Consider the following 21580-nt stretch of genomic DNA (forward strand, 5'->3'; position numbering starts at 1 on the left):
TTTTCACTTAAACGCTTTTTAGTTTGAGGCTTACAAAATCGATTAGAAAAACGTTTAACCGCATTAGCCTTCCATGTAAAAAAAAACGTGGAACGGTGTGTTGATAGCAAGAAGCAAGAGTAGACCATTAAAGGTTTTACGGTACGTAAGTTTATTTGTAAATTAAGTTTATTAGTAAAAACGTAGTTGAATTTTATTTATAAAATTATTATTCACATTGACGAATAAATTTGTTTAGGAAACATAGATGGCGGGATATGAAATATAAGCGCTTACGCTTAAATTGAAAGCGTGCTTATGTGCTTATTTTAAAAAGCAAACTTTTTAAGTTCTTTTCGTTTAGACCTATAATTAGCGTCTAAAGTTTTAATGTCGCCATTAAATGTCAATTAGGCTGCTTTTGCTTAACAGTAAAACTGAAACGAAATAAGACATTAAACAACTGATTAGAGGGGATTGCAGAGAAATGTTAATAACGCAGTTTCGTTAAGAATGTTAATTACGTTAGTTGTGATAATGAATCGCAGAATTGTCGTTGAAGAGGCCGCGGCAAGGAATACTTTAGCTATAACGTTTAAGTCGAGTTTTGAGGTCGGGTTCCTTTATAAAAATTTCCTTCTGTTCTTCATTCATTCACTCATTTTATTTTTTTTATTTACATCTGTAACTTTTGTACAAGATCAAGAGCACGTCAAGCTTGACACTAAAGGCTTAAATTTAACTCTATGCCGCTTGCAATAAGACGCTTGCGGTCCAAAGTGTCACACTTGATGCGCTCTTGACTGTACTAACAGTAGAATAAATAAATTTGTAAGTGTACTAGCAAAATGGACTGTCAAATATCTGCAATACATGATTTCTATTATTTTTTTTTTACTTTTTTTGGTAGTATTATCAAACATAGACGCTTTAGGCGGTAAATAACCAAACATCTCGTAGATAGGTATATACGCGATGAACGCTGTGCAGATATCTAAAATTTTATATGGTTTTTCGTTTTGTTACACTGGCTTGCTTGCTCATGTTTTTATGTATGCACGTGATTTTATAGCGTTTATTAAGCTTTTTACGTTCAAATTTGTTAATAGTGTTTGAATACTATACTTTATGTACTGGTAATTAGAACGTGGTTATTTCTATAAATTGTAAAATAAACGACAAATTACGTAAAATAAATAAAGTTAAAACAAACAATTACTTGACCACAATAAACAAAAGAACTTTTTTCTTGCATTTTTCAATACAAAATGTACGCTGTCAATTAATTGGACATGCATTTACGGGTAACATTTCCATTAGAGAATTTAAATTTATTTATTCCTAAAGTTTTCTTTTCATCATAAATATCGGTCAATTAAAAAATGAACAATGTGACAAAAAATTTTATAAAGTTTTAGAACTTCACTTTAGAGCGATTTCTGTTATATAAATATTTTTAGTCATTACAAGATTATTTTAATGATTAAATCTTGTATATCGTAAATTAAAAAATTAATAATTGTATTAAATAATTATATTAGATTAAAACTTCGATCGGTCTATGTCTCCAGACACTGCTATTTCACATGTTTGATGTAAAAGAACTATTAAGGTTACCTAAACGCATCGAGTACCTATATAACTAAAAATAATGTCAAAATGTCAAGATGAAATGTCATTTAATTTGTTTGAAAACTATTCTGCCAAATCATTACAGTGACAACAGCGCTCCGATTGGTCAGCCCGAATTCGAAACAATTGACGGGTGTAATCAATTGTTCCACTTCAAATCGACCAGTTTAACTTGAGCTTTGCTATAATGGAAAAAAATTGAGAAATTAAAAAAGAAATATATCTATTTAAGTTTCATTTCCTATGTGCAACAATCGCGAAAACCTAAGAACTCGATATACATATTTAATATTTAATTACCGATGAAATGTGATTATGTTGGAACACACCACCGAATGGACCAGCCCCACATAGTTAGAAATATTATCTTTATTACAATAAATGCAGAATGTTTTTGGAATATATGGAGACGTACACACAGGTCAGTTGTTGGCGCTGTACTATTTCAGTTTTCTCATTTGTGATTTCAGCGCACACGAGAGTTGATATTCAAAAGTGACATAAGACCCATTTGCCTAATGAGTTGTCAGGGATGGATGGTCGTTGTTTAATCTCTATTTCTGGTTATATACTCGATGCCTAAACGTGAAATGCAATAAATAAATACGATGACCAGTAGAAATATCGGACGTTTTTTTATTACATCCTGTTGATACGCCCTCACACACTTTACAAAGTTGGGTGGTTATAGTTTAAAAATCATGTAGTGATAGTATATCAGTTTCTCTCTAAATGGTTTAGTTATACGACTCTTCTAACTTGTCGACGGCATCTTTTAGCGTCTATTTGTAACTGACAATTTATTTAACTATGAAATATTGCTGCAAGTTAAAGGGCTAAGGGCTCTTTAGTATGACGTCGCTAACAAGCCCTAATAATCTTACACGCATGTAGAAATATGAGATGCAAAACGATGGGTAAATGAAACAAGAAGTCATGTAAACTCACGTAACCCACATTACATTTGTTAGTGGCTATCAGTAATTTACACACACAACTTGCTTTAAACATGGTTAAAATACTAAATCAATATTTGAGCATGTTTATACGGCTGAGTTTCTAATTACATCACTCACTTCGCAAGACATTTTTTATGCAAACCGTCGTTTAGAATAATTTAGTTTTCAACAAACGTTAATAATGAATAAGTACCACTTCAGCTACTTTCACATCTTAATGACATACGGTATTTTGCTTTTGCCGTTGATATTAATAATATCTTTGTCCTACCTGATGATTTCAAGTGTCATTTGCTTACCTATGAAATACAGATTATTTGACTTTGACCAAAATAACCACTTAGGATAAAATGATATATTTTTTTACAAAAAAAAACCCGACTACAAAATTTGCTTAGCCAGAGTCGCTGCCTTTGTTACCGCGCTCTCCTCAACGGTAACTGAACCGCATGTGGAAGTCCTTGTCAAAACGTTAAAACGAATCAAATATGTTGTTGTAGCTGCTGTACGCTGTTGAGGAATTCTTCTCATTTGTCTGCCATTTCCATTGTCAAACAGGTCAGGTCAGGTCTAGGTCACCATTTTATTTCCATTAGACTTACGTGACAAGTTTTATTGAAATTCCCATCTGATCCCCAAAACAGATCCACCACCAATTTTAAATTGCAAATGATCCTCTCTATATTTTGCAACTCCCAATGGATCCCCTTATTGTATTTGTAAGTCAAGAGAAGAATAAGTTTTGAAATCAATGTTAATACAGTTATATAAGTTAGTACAGTTAATGTTGTTCATTTCTAATAAACTAAACAAAATACAGTACAACCCTCAAATACATCTTCTTGTTGACTATACCACAATCCCTATCAAATCAGATGGGAATAAAATATAAATATTTATTCGTGATGCAATGCAGGGGACATCGGGGAACGGATGGGAATAGAAAATAATTTAAAATAAAACGGATCCTCAGGAGGATCGATTTTTGGGGATCACATGGGAATAAGCAGCAGTAGTAGAGCTCATAAAGAGTTCGTCCAGGAAAGTACTGCCACAGTAATGTGAGCATTACTGCTTTCCGGTTTTGAAGGGTTGGATAGGCGTGTCGCTTACCACCAGGCCCACGACTTGTTCGTCCCGTTACTTGGTGTCATAAAAATAATAATAAGCCGAATAAACCGGATTCATTTTTTTTCATTTATTTTGCCCCCTTTAGAGATGAAATATTTTCTTCAAATTGGAATGTGACAACCGATATATATAGGTCCATACAAAAGCTTAAATGACGTGTGACGAGAACGGAACTTGTACTAGGATACCCTGTGTTACAGTATTAAAAATGTCGGTGTAATCGCGTGTATACACACACAAAAAAATCTGTGGAATTGAAAACCTCCTCCTTTTTTAAAAATGACATGCAATTTGATAATATGCGAAATCGTGGAAAAAACAGATCGACAATTATTTTCCGCACATATAAAATACCAAAATGATGTCCATTGCTACACGTTAGTTTAAACATAAATTAACTATTAACATGATAGTTACAGTTATAGCGGTGATGGAAATTATTATGTATGCTAAAAGATATGGAACAAAAACCAGACTTAGTAATTTGCATACTTATGGTTATCATACTTGCCGACATTTAAATTATCAAAGAAGCAGATGAATGAATATACGCTAAGTAGGATTTTAAAGGGATTGCAATAGGCAAGTCTTTTGTTTTGAAAATAAATTAATAAAAAATGTAACTAACGTACAATACACAGTAGCGTGACGCATTACATTGCATTACTCACAGCAGCGGTAGAACCCCTTGTGGAAGAGTTCGTCTAGGGAAGTACTGCCAACGCCCGTGCTCACGGAGTTCAGGGAAAGCACGTTTTCACTGCTGGTTATTTTCGCTGCCATGACCAGTAGTGCGAGGACAAGTAGCGTCTTGTGAAGATGTTCACCGATCTCATCATAAGCGTACAAGGTTAAGGCGGCGCGGGTACGGAAACGGGATCCTGACGCCCACCCAATCCGTCGTAGAAGACTAAGCCGTTGGAGAATGGCCTACATAGCCCAATAGCCCTAATGGGAACCTCTCGGGCGGTGGGTTCTGTTGACCTTGTTGAGAGTTCCCGGGTTGTTCCGTAGTTTTCACTATACGGAATTGAGGGTAGACTCAAACCATCAGAACATCAGAGGGTCCAAAAACAGATGACGGCACGTACCTAAACGTAACTTTGAGGTTCAGCCCAGTCCCACATAATTCCGGCCCTGTCCACCGCATAGTCGGGACTCGGGATATCTGTATACAGATTCCCTTGGGACAAAAAAGGGAAGTACTGCCGCTTTACTTATTTGTTCCACCGAGCAGTAATGTGAGCATTACAATTACTACGCCCGGGCTTTGAAAGGTAAGGGTGCTGGTGAAATTACAGACACAAGGGAAGTCCCTTGTGCTGTTTGACAAGTGTTAACTTCCTGTCTCAGGGTGACGAACGCAGTGGCAGTGCTCCTCAATCTTTGCAATTTAAAGCATGAGTGGCATTTCAACTGTAACGAGAAGGCGTGTCGCTTACCATCAGGCGCACGACTTGTTCCTCCCGCCACTTGATATCATAAAAAAATATTGTATGTATAAACTTCTGGAGTTAATAACAATAACCAGCAATACAGCGACAAACAAACTGTGTCAACAAACTAAATCAAAATGAGTCAACGTGTACAATACTTCAAAGATAAAGGTAAATTTCGAATCCAAGCAAGCGATGCCATATTCAGATTTTCCATAATGTTTCCCATACATCTCTGTTCTCGAGTTAAGTGCGGGCTTCGGGTCACGATCCCAACTGGGAGGTTTCAACGGTATCTCTCTGTAAAAGGCATGAAGACTTATTTAGTATTTTCTCTTCGTTATGTGACGGAAAATTGTAAGGCAACAAGTAAAAGGTGAAAATGGGTGTTCCACTGGGCTCGATACTTGATCCTTTGTTATTTCTTGTTTATATAAATACCTTGCCGTGTCTATTTATGACTTATTTGGACTGTGTTGTTTGCTAAATGATACTTATTATACGAAAATTGTACAGAGTCGAGTAAATATTAATAAAACGGAGACATTGGGGAAAACATGTTGAAGAAATGGAACTATTCCAGATCTAAATTCGCGTATAATTGTTTTCTTCAAACAAACCTGGGGGCGTTTCCTGCTCTTTACTCTTGTTGACGTGACTGACTGACAGTCATAGTCCTGTGTTTGAAAAAGAAAAGTAGTACATGCGATTTTAGACACGCTAAAAGGTGTTTCATAAGATAGAAACTTCATAAGTTTTTCACAGGTGGCAATGTGAATATAAAAGCCGTTAAAACCCAATATTAAGACATCTGTAACAAGCATATAGACCTGTTCGTAAGATTAATTGACTAGGTCTGTAGCTCAGTCGGTGAGAGCGGTAGTCTTGAAAAGGCAATAGATACTGGTTCGAGCAAGATCGAAGAGAATTTTCTTTGTGTTGTTCACAAACAATATATGAATATCATCATGATATTATATAAACAATTGTTGCAAATAGTTTCATTTTCAATATGTAGCAAACGTGAAATCCTATCAACTCGATGTATTGAAGTAAATTTAAGACAGGTCAAAACGGTACTGTAGTCTAGGCTCTACTCTATGAGTAGAATCACTGGCTGAATGAATAGTTTTGTAATTAGAATGTGTTTTGAAAAATGAAGTAAGAAAAGAAGAGAACATCTTGAGATAACGAAATATAACCCAACGCTGTCAGTATGTAAAAAAGTGCAATAAAGTAAATTTTGAAGATTATTCCAGTTTAAATTCATAAAAGTACCTCTCGCAACGCAACACGAGCTACCCCCCAGTTACAAATGGTGGAATTCGCCGGCTTACAAATGATAGAAGTACGAATCCCGAAATGAAAATTTTTTATATTTTTATTTTGAAAAATCTGGTAATGGAAGAGATATAATATAACTCAAGCCTGCAAATGATGGATGCAAGCTTACGAATGATGAAAGGATTCCGATGAAGAAAAGTCCGTCGTGAAATATTTTTGTATGTTTTTACGACAAAACTTCCAGGAAAGCGTACATAAGGTCGTAATTTATATTTTTATATTTAATATTGATTTATAATTGATGCCAGTAAAAAGTGCGAGAAGAGAATATGTATTGTGTACCGGCACAAAAGTTTAATGGATTCAACGACGTAGACGAGTTTTTGAATCAATTTGAGGCCATTAGTGTATTAAATAATTGGTCTGATGTGCATAAGAGATACGTGTTTGGATTGTATTTGGAGGGGCCAGCTCTACAATGGTATAAAACGTATTTTTCTTCATACATGACGTATGATGTAATTGCTCAGAAGTTAAAAGAGGAATTTCCCTCACAAATAGATTACGCCCGAGAATTTTATTATAGGCGACAGGGGCCTAATGAATCGCTGATAAGTTATTTTTATAGTTTAGATAAGTTAGCGACGAAAGCGAATATTCAAGATGTTCAGTTTATTAGACATTTCTTGAAAATAAAGTACATTTTGAAGATTATTCCAGTTTAAATTCATAAAAGTACCTCTCGCAACGCAACACGAGCTACCCCCCAGTTACAGTACTGTGATCCACGTTGGGCCAGCATGATAATCTGAAGTGGTACAATCCCTCGCGAAAAATGATCATCACTAAATTACAGGTTTCTTACCACGTTATTAGTTTATTTTTATTTTCCCGATATTTCGGAACGGTTACACGTTCCATGGTCACGGGTTGATTGGCCAATGGCAGATGACAGCTTTAAGAGTAGATATATCTGTTTACCTTCTTTCTGCAGATCGAAGGCTAACTTCACTACTGTCACTATTTTTTTCCGACAAGCCACACTCACTGTATTGACACGCGAAACTGAAGTAGAAGCATTTTTTATATTATTATTGTAAGCACTCAGCAACGGATGCCACATACGGGATAGCTTAAAACTTTAAAACCATATTCACGATTAAACGTTTGGTACTTTGTGATCTCGATGACTTCTCCTACCAAACGTAATATGTAGTGAGTGACGTTTCGTTGACAGTACTTGGGGGATATGCGGTTCGATCCAGCGGTTAAGATCTCATTTATGAATAGCCACGATAGCCGTAAAGTCTATGTTGCGAAAAAATCTGTCTAACGAGGGACGTATTCGTTTTGAAACAGACTTAATATATAATAATAAGATTTCTATTGCGTAGTTTTCTTATTTCAAAGTGTACTTTGGTTTAATTTTTAGTAACATCGATCTCTCTCCCCTTCCGAAGACTGATAATGTACATTAACCAATCACGATCTGTGATCTCAATGTTCTGCGCTCGCGCTGGGGGAAAGGTCACGCGCAGGTACTTATGTCCTGTGTACAAGGCCTTATTCTGTTCGTTTTAATTACCGATATTACTTATTGTTCGAGCGGTATCTTGTTTCTGTTTAAGTTAATTAGTGGATTTTCTTTAACATTCATCTAGTTACATAAATATAGGTTATCTACTAAAAGCATGAATGGTGGGTGGTACATAATACTGTGTTGGTTCCAACGCTAATGTATGGGTGAGTGTTGCGTGTTGCAGAAGAATCACGAGAGTAGAGTGAATGCAGTTGAAATGAGATCCCTTAGAAGAATATGTGGTGTGCGGCTGGGTGACAGAATGAAGAATGCTGTGATCCGTGAAAAATGTGGTTTGAAAGAGAATGTAGTGACAAAAATAGACAAGGGTATGCTGAGGTGGTTTGGACACATGGAGCGGATGAATGAATGTAGATTAACGCAAGAAACATATTAGAGCTAACGTAAAAGGAATCATGGGAAGATAACGTCCACAAAGAACATTATGTAACCAAATTGAGAGTGTTCTTAAAAAGGCTGGAATGCGTAGTGAGAAGCATAACAGGGCATATATGAAAAGATTGATGAATGTAAGTGAAGCAAGAGAGGTTTGTAAGGATCGTGCTAAGTGGCGAGCTATAGTTTCTGCCTACCTCAAAGGAATCTAAGGGCGCGAATATATAAATAATATATATGTGCAATTTTCAGTTATTTCTTTAAATAGAGTAGGTAGTTTTTGTTTGATAAACATACGGAATTGCCATTATCTTTTTTATTTAATTGTCATAGTTACAGTGTACACTGTAATGGTTACGAGTAAACAATAGTACACTCGTTCGTGTTTACCCTGATAGTGCATTTCTACCTAAGATCTAGTCATTGAGGAATGCGTACACCTAATTACGCACTCAGTAAAATCTTATCTAGGCAATGTTACAAGCAGGAATTTCCTTGTTAATTTATCAAAGTAAAACTATAACGCTTCCGGCGAAATAATTTCTGTAATCTTGTTGTTAAATTATACTACGCATCAGCCATATTTAACTCAGTTGTTGTCTGATAAATTCAATTCATCATTGGGTTATCCAAAAAAATTTTAAAATATCCTGATACAAAAAGTGTACTCCAAAAAGACAATAAAGTCCCATGTGCCTGTAATTTCACCAGCACCTTTACCCTTCAAAACCGGAATGCAGTAATGTTCACATTACTGCTTGGCGGCAGGAATAGACTAGATAGCAGTACTTCTTCGGAAGAATTCATTCACAAGAATGCTACTATAATTATCATAACGCTTTGAAATAATTCCATCTGTTTGGGTTTAACTACCTCCATGAACGGTTACCATGCTGAACTGCCAGGCAGACGAGGTTTGATTCCCGGGTCGTGATAAATATTTGTATGGCCTACATTTATTTCTCTCGTCAGTTTGGGTGTTATCCGTGGTTGTCTATGTGTGTCCATGGCATGTGCGATACAGGGTTTCACTAACGCGGGGCAATGATTATGTGCATTATTATTATTGTTATCTGTGATGCCACAGACATACGTACGAATAGACAAACTATAGTGAAATAAAAACTTTATACTTAAGGTTATTGTACAGCTTATGCGTACTTGGTTGACCAAAGACCGTGGTAATAACACGTTTAGCTCTTGCAGTAGTCCCGATCTAAGATGTTTAAATTAAATATTGTAATGACAAATGTATTCATATGTATGTATATTTACAAAGAGCAACCCCTAGAGTTTCTTGCTCATTCTTCTCAGGGGAATCTGCCTTACGAATGAGCGGTAGTGTTTAATCAGTATGACGATTTCAAATGTAATTTACTTACTTGTAAAATTAGATTATTTGACTTCAACTTTGACAGACAGACAAAGGTACTCTCCACGTTTTGTGTTGGGAGTTAAAAAGAAATAGCCATATAATCTTAGTATATTATTATGATACAGCACTGTACCCAGCCCACTTATTTAAGTTATACCATTAGAGAATATCTTTATTTCTTTATTAATATCTGTTCCTTCTTCTTCGTTTTCTTGTGTTTATATCTTATTTTCGTCAATTCGAATAACTTTTAACTTTTCATTCCCTTTATAGCCTCCATTATCACTTTTACCAAATCTATTCAGTGCTTCATATGTATTTCGCCAATTAACGTCTCACAGCCGGGTACGGGTCTTCCCTAAAGCAAGGTCAAAGTTACCATCCTTCATGCATTATAAATGATCTTCGAATAAGACAAGCCATTCATTCACGTCACAGTACTGAGAATGAATCACTGATGCAAATCGACAATTCTACGAACCAAAACACGACAGACATCGTGGTGTAACGATGAAGTTCAGCCAGTTAAAAAAAGTAATTTGCATAAATAGAGCGAAGAAAACCTCTATGTAGCTTTTTCTATAAAACAAGAATAAAATACGAACGAGAAGTTTAAAATATTTTTACAAATAGAAATATAAAAATGTTACTTTCACAAACAACACCAACTGTTTAAAGTTTTCCTAAAATGTCCTCGGTAATAATCTCCTTGATGAATTAGAAGGCATATTGATGATTTATCCCGCTAGGTGGTGCATGATCACTGGTCTTGTCTGGACTTACTCGTACATTACATAAAATAACTGTAACTTTTTCATTGGGAAAAAAACACGACCTCAAATTTTGCTTATCGGCTTTTTTCGATTTTCATGGGATCTCCTCATTAGATTCTGGCTTCTTGGTGACAATTGGACTGTTACGGGCTCCTTTGTATATATTTTGTATATATATGGTTTTTCTGGTTGTCGTGGGGACGGTGATTTGTTCATTGTCATGTATTGTATCAAGTGAAAGTCGACTTTTATTTGCGGAAAATATTTTTTTAATTTGTGATATCCAAAACGAACCCGGAACAGACCAAAAAAGAATTTTCAAAATCGGTCCACAATTGGCGGAGAAATCGGTAAGTAACTGCAAGCCTATAAAATTTGAGGATTTTCCTCAATTTTCATGGGATCTCCTCATCAGAAATTTTCTTGGTGACAATGGGAACGCCACCAGAGAGCACCCTTTTAAACAAAAAAAGAATTTTCAAAATCGCTTTACAATTGACGGTGAAAAAATACATAAAGCCAAATACATAACCTACTCCTTTTTTAAGGTTAAAAAGAAGACATTTGTGTATCTGTGAACTAATACGCCTCTGCGTATTATAGTGTAATGCCATGTCAAAACAAAGGAGTACGTACACCGTATTTCTATCAAAATGAATAGAAGAAAGTAATTCCTTAAGCAAGCAGGAATGGAGACCATAACCATCTTCCATGTTATGATCACTTCTAGCTTGATGAGTTTTATGACGAAAGCAGATATAACGGTTAGTTCCATCGAGGAGAAATTTTGACGTTTGGAAGACACAATACACAGACATTTAAACCTTGACCTACGGGGCATTGTCCAGTGGTGCGTCCGATGTATGGCTGTTAGGATAAGAATAGAGTCGCCGAAGACCTGAGGGAGACGAATGTGATTGAATGGTCGGAACCGGCACAAGATCGTAAGAAATGGCGTACTTTTGTGTCGGAGGCAAAGATCCACTTCGGATCGCTGAGCCAGCGAAGTAAGTATTATACACAGACAAAGGTTTCAAACTGAAAAAATATGTTTCTTTGTCTTTTATGAGCGGAAAACGTGTCTTTTTTGAAACAATAAAGAAACATTTTCTCGTAAATTATGTGACTAAGACATCTTGTTAAAATATATTTGCTTAAATACAAAAGCAGATCCTTATGAGTCGATGTAATTTACTCATAATCGAACCGAGGTCGTTTTTACGCTGGCGTGAGTCATCGGCAGGTAGGTATTACGTATTTCTTTGAAGATAAAGGTAAAACAATCATTAAAATATCGTTATAAGTTTATCTTTTTTACGTAGTATTTTAATGATGGATGGTTTTGTTTGTGTCAGTAAATTTATGATTAACTAGAGATTTTGTAGTTAAAAATGAGCACATACAATGATACCCACAATGGCATAAGCGGAGTTACGTCAAAAATGTTTATTGTTCCATTGGATACAGAAAAATATAACACACATCGACTTCAATTTTTGGAACTCTATCGACAATATTAGTCGAGGTTCGATTTCGTCCGGAAGGAAAGGAAGGAAAATATTGTGATTAAACCTGTACGTCGAAGAATGTTCACAACCCTCAGAAAACGTGTGAAGTTTCCAACCCACGTTGGCCCATCGTGGCTGACTATGGCCTAAACCCTCGTCTGCAGAACCGTGCCCACCATTGGGGCGTGTAAATGGGTTAATGTCGTCCAGGCTTGAATTAAAATCACTTATAAGTGACAGTTGCATAAAAATAACATATGAGGAATGATAAATGCTAGCATCGAGTACATAACCAGAAATAGAGACGAAATAAGGGCCATCCATCCCTGACAAAGCATCAGGCAAATGGGCTATATGGTATATCACTTTTAAATATCAACTCTAGTTTGCACTGAAATCACAAATTAGAAAGCTGAAATAGTACAGCGCCAACAACTGACCTGTGTGTACGTCTCTGTATATTCCAAAAATATTCTGTATTTATTGTAATAAAGACAATATCTCTAACTGTGGGGGGCTGTTCCATTCCGTGGTGTGGGAAAAACATCAAAACATGTAATTACAAAACAAACTGAGTCACATTTCATCGGTAATTAAATATTAAATATGTAATTTTTCAATTTTCGTCCATTATAACAAAGTTCAAGTTAAACTGGTGAATTTGAAGTGCAACAATTGACGATACCCGTCAATTGTTTCGAATTCGGGCTGGCCAATTGGAGCGCAGTTGTCACCGTAATGATATGGCAGAATAGTTTTCAAACAAATTAAATGACATTTCGTCTTTATTTCTGGTTATGTACTCGATGAATGCTAAAAAGGAGCAAGTTATGAAACAATTATAGTATAAAGTAGGTACATATCAACTCACATAATGCGGCCATGATCATACAAAGGGCCTGGTAGCGATGCATCCTGCGAACAAACACGTCATCAACAAAATGATACTTGAATATAAGATTAATGTGAACTTATAGATACAATTTAATCAATAGGTGATAAGTTTCGATTTTATTTACATTATGAATGTATCTGCAGGTACATCGAAGTTATCAACTTTATGTACCTACAGTACATGTCTTTGTAATTCACGACTAGCGGGACAACATGACTTGGTATCATATAAAATATATCAAATATGTAATAAATGCTGCACTCATTTCTTTCATAATTATCTTTTACTTTAGCCTATTCCTATTATTAGATCTTTTAGCTGTTATCTGTTTCGATAAGCATATACAAGCTGGCGATTCTACAAAAGATATTGTGTAGTATTGTTATATATAGTTATTTATTTATTAACGAATTTACAACAACACTAATTTTACCTATTAAATAAAGATTTAAATATGAATTTAGATTTGCATTTGGTATGTTTTTAATACACTTCCCTGGACGAATTCTTTCACAAGGAACTCCAACTCTACTTTGTTTTCTAGTGTACGTTGATGCCATTTAATATTAAAAATAATCTATGTATAGCCCACAGTAGCACAGATACTTAATAAGTACTACGTAACAGTAGCTAGAATAATGTACAGGTTAACGTGTACGTTAAAAATAAAGATAAGAAACTGTTATTTACGATTAATTTATCTTTTGCTGACTGATATAAGATTATATAATATAATATTAAGGCATAGGTTTATTCATGGCCAGGTCATTATTCTACAAACAGTGAACTGGCCTTGTTTGTGAAGATTCTCAATTTGCAGTGTTAGCATGATAGGGCGCGACTTGCTCAAGAGCGACATAGAGCGCGACATACTACTATTCTCGCATAGAAAATAGCAATTACTCGTCTGTGCAACAACATTATCGCCCCTAAAGCAAATAAGACATATAGGAATTATTGCGACAAAAATTTTGCTTAAAAATATGAAATTTTATTCATTTATTTTGGAAGATTTATAGCGAATTTTTAACAATAAATATATTATGTTGAGTAAAGGTGAAAATGCTGATTACAAATCTCCACAAGTAGCACAAAAACGAAAACTAAGCCCAAATAATAAATTATTAAGTTTTTAGTTAGCAGAAACTTGAACTTATATCGACGATAGTAAGTTGAATCATTTTCGTTATTAACTCGGTGACTTTTCACGTTCTCTTATTGAATAGATTCTCGACTTTACGACAGCAAAACTGCTTTGAATTTGTTACTTCTCTGTCGAAAAAAGCAATATCCCGCGCTCCTATGTCGCTCTTGCACAAGTCGCGCCCTGTCGTGCTAGCTCTACTGGATAAATAGTGAGCTTTGAGGTCGACCTTTTCTTATGTTTTTCCTCCTTCAATGTATAAAATTGTGTCGTTATTATACTAAAATCCGTTCTACTTGTGCCCTAGTTAGAATACCTAACACGATATTTAACCTGCGAACGTATAAAAATAAGACTTTTTATAATCTCCTGATAACAACGTGACTTTACAACGAATTTTTTAAACTCCGGTTTCGATATTTTTGTTTCAATCCAGAATATTTAAAGGAGTAGTAACCCGCTTAACACTTACATAGGTATTAACTCAAATCCATATCGTTTTTGTATTTAGTACATTAGTGGGTATATTAATTAAGTAAGGAAATTATAAGCCAAATCTTTCTTGTTACTTTATAATGATGTGTCGACATAAGTAGGGTTACAATCTGGTACAGAACTTGTATTATTCTTAAATCTTGTCAATGTAATTAGATTGTTATCTGTTTTCTTATCCATATAATAAATAAATAAATAAATATTTTTTTTCTTTACAACAAAAAAACCATGATAGTAGAGTTACTATCATACTTCTTCTGCTATACGCCAATGTATAGCCAGTCGGGCTGTGTTATTTATGAATGAATATGATAACCATTGTTGATAATAACATAAACAAGACACTTGTAAGTTTGTACACAGGCTATCAAAAGATTGAATAATTTGAAAGATCGATCGTTTACCGGACGTAGACGCCGTAAGTAGAAAAGCAGTCGATGTCGTAGCCGTTATTAATTATAGGTTTACTTATAACTTTTGTCCATGGTCTTGAATCAAGTTTAACCATTCTATGCTGTACACATCAAGCGCATTGAGCGTGTTCAGAAAAAATTGTTATCGTATTTAAACTTTAAATTCTCTAGAACTACTGGGTCACACGTCGAAAACTGCAGACATTATGGACTGTTGACTCTGGAAGACAAAAACAACACTGGAAAAGTTTTGGGGAGAGCTACCGAGATCATTTCGGTTTACACAGACTGGGACACTATTTTTCAAAGTTTTCGACGGTGGCAAATGCTTTCCGTGCATTGTCAATTAAGTGTCATTGGTAAGGAGGGCGAGGGAGTTAGCTACGGTGTCTCGAGTTGGAGAATGGACAGGCACTGGCTCAGTCACCTGATCACAGTGGTTACCTTCAATGGTAGAAAGAATAAGTAGCCGACTTTCGGATCGGTCGTAGTCGACCGACCTTACTTGTGTTTAGTAACAGTAGAACTCCGTAAAAGAGTTGGTTTTTCCGGGGAAATACTGCCACCTTACCTATTCCAGCTGCCAAGCAATAACGAAAGCATTACTGCGTTCCAGTTTTGTAGGGCAAGGGAGCTGGTTAAATTACAGGCGCAGTGGCAATGTTGCACAGATCTTTGCGATTTAAAGCTCTCAGTGGCTTTGCAACTGTTATGGACAGGCGCTAAAAAGATATTGGCTCTCCGGAAAAGAGGCATCAGAAAAGCGGGCTGGTGGCACTTTTTACCGTGAAAATTACATTATCAGCAGAGTATATTCATGGGAAATATGTAAACATTATTGTGATTGAACCGTCTCCCGCTTTAAAAAAAGCCAAATGAAATTAGTTTTGAAAAGCTTATGGAGAAAACGATAAAGGTATACTTTGAAACATTGCTACGTAATCGAATAGTATATCAAGTATATGAGTTCATAGTGTAAACTTTTCACAGTAGATATAGAAACAAAACTCCAGTGATTCTTACAAAACCACGTCCTTTATCATCTAATATGTTTTTCACAGTGGCGGCCGCCTGTCAGCGTTCCGTTGATCATTTTTATGTTGCAAAAAGTATGATGTAGACAAAAATATTATTGAAACTTTTTTCCGGATTTAAATCGCGTATATTTGTTTTTTCGAATAAACCAACGGTTCTAATTTTTTAATTAATTCTACTTCCATTACTAATTATTAATAGGTTAAACTTAATAAAAATTCGTATTGTCAAAATAATTTGTAAAATATAACGTAGCGTAAATTGAATTGTTTCTTTGTAAAATTAAAAACAAGGCATTTAATTAATAAATTTTGTAAATATAGTGAAAAAATAGGGTGGTTTGCATTAATATTAGACATAACTGGTTGATGACTTTATCACCTCAGTCCACCGTGACTATGGAACCTGTAAAAGGCCCGAAACGTTGGTTTGTTTGAAAAAACAAATATGGGTAAGTACGCGATTTAAATCCGGAAAAACAGTTTCATTTCCTATGTGTAATAATTGCGAAAATTTTTTGAAGAGAGACGATACATTTTGAAGAGTTAAGGTTGCTGGTCAAATTACAGGCACATGAGACTTGTGAACTTACGTTTTAAGATGACTGGCGCCGTGGCAGTGTCCTTGGGATCTTTGCGATTTGAAGCTCTGAGCGTTAATGCTACAGTCATGAACAGGCGTGTCGTTTACCACCAGGCGGAGGACTTGTTCGTTCTGTCGCTTGGTCGTAAACTTTTAGTATTTGGTTTTTAAAATATTCAGAACCTAATAGTGTAGATTGAAAGGCTTATGTTTTTTATTCTTTAAACAATAATATTTAGTTACAAAATAATCTACTTAAGTGTAACAAAATCTCTTCAGAACATCTTTAACGTTCGCAATTCCAACTAGATTTTATACTATAGCCCACAACCAAGCATAACTCTAACACAATAGCTCATTTATACCTTGAATATAATCCTGTATATCCCGAGAGCACTTTCGCGTCACAAAACCAGTTTATTCGCGGTTCTAAAAATACCGGGGCTAGTAACACTCGCGGCGTGGTGCGTTCAACTTTTGCGTCGCAATCTCTTACTGCACACGTCCGTCCACCGCGACGGCCAACGGCGATGTGACATGTTACCGTCTGACCGCCGCCGGCGCAGGGTAAATCATGATTGACTGCGAGTTGATTATTCAGTTCCGGAATCATGACAGTATCATCATCACAAAAAGGAGTTCGTGACGATGCTCGTGTAACCTTTCTGTCTATAATAATTTTAAAAAGCGTTTCCGCTACCTGTATCGTGTTTTCAATATGGATTACTTTAAGCACTGGACATGTGCATAATAACATACATATCATTACGCCTGTTTCCCACCGGGGTAGGCAGAGACTATGGACCTCCACTAGCTACGCTCCTGACAAACCTCCTTCGCCTCCTCTACTCCCATCAATCTCGTCATACATTTTATTCTTTTATTTATTTATTCTTGATACTTTTAACCTGGCTTTCTTTAAGGACATCCTCAATCTGATTGTGATCGCCGAGGTCTACCTCTCCCCACGCTTCCATCCACATTCGCTCTATAAATTTGTGCTGTCGATAACATTCATTCTTTCTATATGACCAAACCATCGAAGCATCCCTCTCTCTATCCTCACTACATCATCTTTCATACCACAACGCTCTGTTACCTCACAGTTTGGCATTCTATCGTTAAGACTAATACCGCACATACCGCGCAAAGCTCTCATTTCTATAGCATTCACCTTACTTTCATATTGTTTCTGCCACACCCAACACTCACTACCATACATTAGGGTAAACATTTGTGTAATTTATTTGTAAATAAATAATTTGTATTAATATTACAGGATCTGGTAACGAAGTTGGGCAGGAAATGTTGCGACGCGTGATTATGACAAATGGAGTAAAGCGACGATAGTCGAATGGTGGCTATGAAGTGATTGTAGGAACGTGAGACGTGTTGCAGACAAATGGGTAGACGACATCGTCGAAGTCTTCGAAAAGAGTACAGCAATATAAAATCGTGGTGTAAGCAACGCCCTATGGTAGCTATTTATGAAAAATACGTAACTTGTACAGCGCCTAATTTATTTAATTATCAGATGCTGTAAAAAAAACTAAATTATAAACAATTTAAAATAAAATATAGAGTGTAGCAGAATGTTTAGTTGTCAATATGAAATATAATTATACCTAAGTGTAATTAGTATACTATTATATCCACCGCCATTCTATTGATTTTCAATTATTATTAGTTGTTTTTTAATTACTGTTACCTATTTAGTTCTTGTTAGTAAACGGTTAAAACGCCTTAAATATGAACACAGTGAAAATATACTAAATTGACTACTTTCAACTTCTACGCAGCCTGTTTCCACAAATAAATGAAATTACGAAATAGTAGGACAGCCTTATAAAATATGGACATTTTAATAAGCTATTAAATATAGACGAAAATTTTGTGGCATTTTTTTAAAGATGTCTCCAAAAGGTCAGGTCAAAAGTGTTATGTAAATTCCTGTACCGTTTTTGCCATTAGTTAACTTTAACAAAAAAAGAATTTCATTATTTTAAAATGTTGAATTGTCTATGGTCATTTAAAAAATATTTTAGCGCGCATTTAATTTTTATTTTATAATGCACAGGAAAAACAAAAACACATTTAGTAACCAAAAAAACACAAAGAGAAGGTACTGCTTATTTCTAACAGAAATTTATATATTTCATTTTAAAAATAAGCAGGAAAGGTTTTAAGTTAATAATTCATTCATGAAACATGCCAAGAACTGGTAAAGATGTAGTATGTCATCATGATGATGCCTAACTACACACATCTTTGCGAAGTCGTTAAAAACCTATTGCAGTTAGGTTGGAATTATGACCTTACTGACTGTTTTTGTTATTGTTTTACAAAACTCTTTGTACGGACTCTACGGACACGATTTTGACATTGAAGTGATATAAATGATAAAAGATAGTAAGATCGATATTTTCAATACAAAATTGACATAATTTAATGTTAGTTTTATTATTTATATGTATATTGATATAGCACGGGATGTTTACCAATCTAATACAACAAATAAACGGAATGGGTAAGAAGTATAAATGAGGTACGAGACAGGTGTGGTGGTATAAGTGGGTTTGTTTTAGATTATCTTCTATTGTATAAATACAATTTTTTTTAATATCGAGGAACTCGAGGCAAAATCCAATACTAACCACTAATGTTAAATATGTACACAAATGTATTAAATTGTATTAAGTATAAAATAATAATGAAAAAAAATACTATTATCAAATAACATTATGTAAAATTAAAAAATCGGGTAAATTGAAAAAACAGCGCCAGATTAGCTAGATTTTTAGTCTAAAACGAAAGGAAGACGTGCTCGGAACGCCGGTGATATCATCAGGCAGGTGGTTGTACTTAACAACACATCACAGCATTGACTGACAATTATATGGACGTCGGGTCCGCGCTAAAAAGTGTCCGAACTTACAGGGCGTTAAAATCGTATACAGAGCGTCATTCACGCTTTAGTCTTCGTTTGTTCGACTGACAGCGAAGCAAGCAAAATTAGACAGTACTGCGATGACATTACAATTTAAATCAACGTTTTAGCTTTTTCATAGTCCTTTACATGTCACTACGTTTAAATAGGTTGGGACATTTTTTTCGTGGTTTTTGTATTAGACCCGTCGTCCATTTATTTGTAAGTCAATGCATCACAGCGTAATTTTCATGCATTTTTCAATGGTATAATAAATAATTTACCCGCGACACAGGGTTTCCCTAGTGCGGGGCTAAAAAAAATACAGTTTGTACCTAAATCGTGTTTGTATTACACTTACAAATCTAGTTATTGGATTTCTTCATTAGAAAAAGAGGTTCTTACGTTTTTGCTTGTTACCCTCCGGAAAATTAATATTTTTTTCTGATCGGAATATTAATCAAGGTTCGGATTACCAGCTATCGTCATATGCGACCTTTTTATACCTATACTTTTATATAAAACACACCATACACAAATACGCACGCACTGACGCACGCACGCCCGGTTTAAAGTCCCATAGTTCTGTCATGGACCGTGGGACCTGTAAAGGGTTCGAAACATTCGTTGTAATAGAGATTCGAAAACATAGTTTCATTTCCAATGACTTGATACTTATTTAACAAAAATTCACACACTTATTGTGTTCTGTTTTAGACTTCTCGATGTTGTACCTTTACTACCACAAAAAATACCACTATTTTCACGAAAAGTTTATTTGAAGATGTAAATGATGACTAATGTCATCAATTTTACCTCAACCTCAAACCTAGCTAAGTCTTGAAAACTAATATTAACGAAGAAATCGCCAATTTAGAACTGTCTTGTGAGCAACAATTCAAAATGCCGTAAAACGAGGACAAATGTGTTTTATCTCGGTACCATTTCTAAAAAAAATGGTAGCCAATTCACATTAGTTTTATGCCACCTGTTATTTACTAAAAGATTTTGCATGTTCGTTAGTACAAACACTGTCACGTCTCCTTTTCCACTAGGTAAATATTTAAACCATTTAAAACCATTTAAATATTGATGCGTATGTATTCCACATACGAGAACACGTGTCTATAACCCAACGTGCTGTCGACTGTAAGTAGCAAATTACCTTACAGGACCGTAAAAAGACGCAGAGAGTTTAAAATTGTTGCTAAAAAGCCTTAAAAATGTGCATTGAATGTTTACGTTCAGTCACCGACCTTATGGCTATAGGAAGTGAATTGTGCTAACGTGTTGCGCATCTGACCGGTTTTTAACCTTCTCTGCCGTGGCCTTCTGAGAAGGGCTTAATGACTCAACTGGACGCGGGTTACGTGTTACAAAAAAGAAATAAATAAAGAAAAATGCTTAAAAATGGAAGTAAGTTACCCTGCTAAGTACTCATCGCGCCCAGGTATCAGGAACTGGGTTTGGTTTCGCGGAATAGCAAGGTAACATCTTCCATTTTTATTTCCGCAAAGTAATGTCACTTTTTAATGAAATAGACCTTATTTCCCTGATCAGTACATTGATCAACTAAATTGCAGACACAATATCGGTTTTTATTGACGCACGATATTGGGTATTTATTTCAGTTACAATTTAACGGCTACATAAACCCTTTTAATAGTGACTATACGACAATGTTAAGGTTCCGTTATTAAAAATTGTAATAGTTTCTTTAATATTACAATTTTAAAATAACTTATTAGTACTACTTTCTTTACTGCGTTATATGTATCTGATTTAACGCTATCGGTCGCAGCAAAATGTTGGGGACGTGTGATGTATGGGTAAAGGTAATATTATTGAATAGAAAAACAAGCACAGAGCGATGCTTAATAACACATCTCATTTTTAGTTTGTGTGATGTGCATGATGGTGATATCACAACGTAATATTACTTTTACGGGAACGTAATGTGATATTACATTACTTTTCGAGGTGCTGTTTTTTTACTTTTTTGTGATACTAAATGACGAGACAACAACACGTGCGCCTG

General features: G+C 35.2%; 1 protein-coding gene across 1 annotated transcript in view; it reads right to left on the reverse strand.

The window, feature by feature from the left end:
* Positions 1–17174, reverse strand: part of LOC113232083 — a 46769-nt gene extending 29595 nt beyond the window's left edge. Inside the window, exons 1-2 of the mRNA XM_026466711.1 lie at positions 16982–17174; positions 12924–12967 (exon numbers count right to left, since the gene is read on the reverse strand). Of these exons, the coding sequence (XP_026322496.1) occupies positions 12924–12966 (43 nt within the window). The 5' untranslated portion in view covers position 12967; positions 16982–17174. The remainder of the gene's footprint in view (positions 1–12923; positions 12968–16981) is intronic.
* Between the last annotated feature and the right edge of the window lie 4406 nt (positions 17175–21580).

Source organism: Hyposmocoma kahamanoa, unplaced genomic scaffold, assembly GCF_003589595.1.
Source record: "Hyposmocoma kahamanoa isolate Upper Pololo Valley unplaced genomic scaffold, ASM358959v1 66, whole genome shotgun sequence".
NCBI classification, from domain to species: Eukaryota; Metazoa; Arthropoda; class Insecta; order Lepidoptera; family Cosmopterigidae; genus Hyposmocoma; species Hyposmocoma kahamanoa.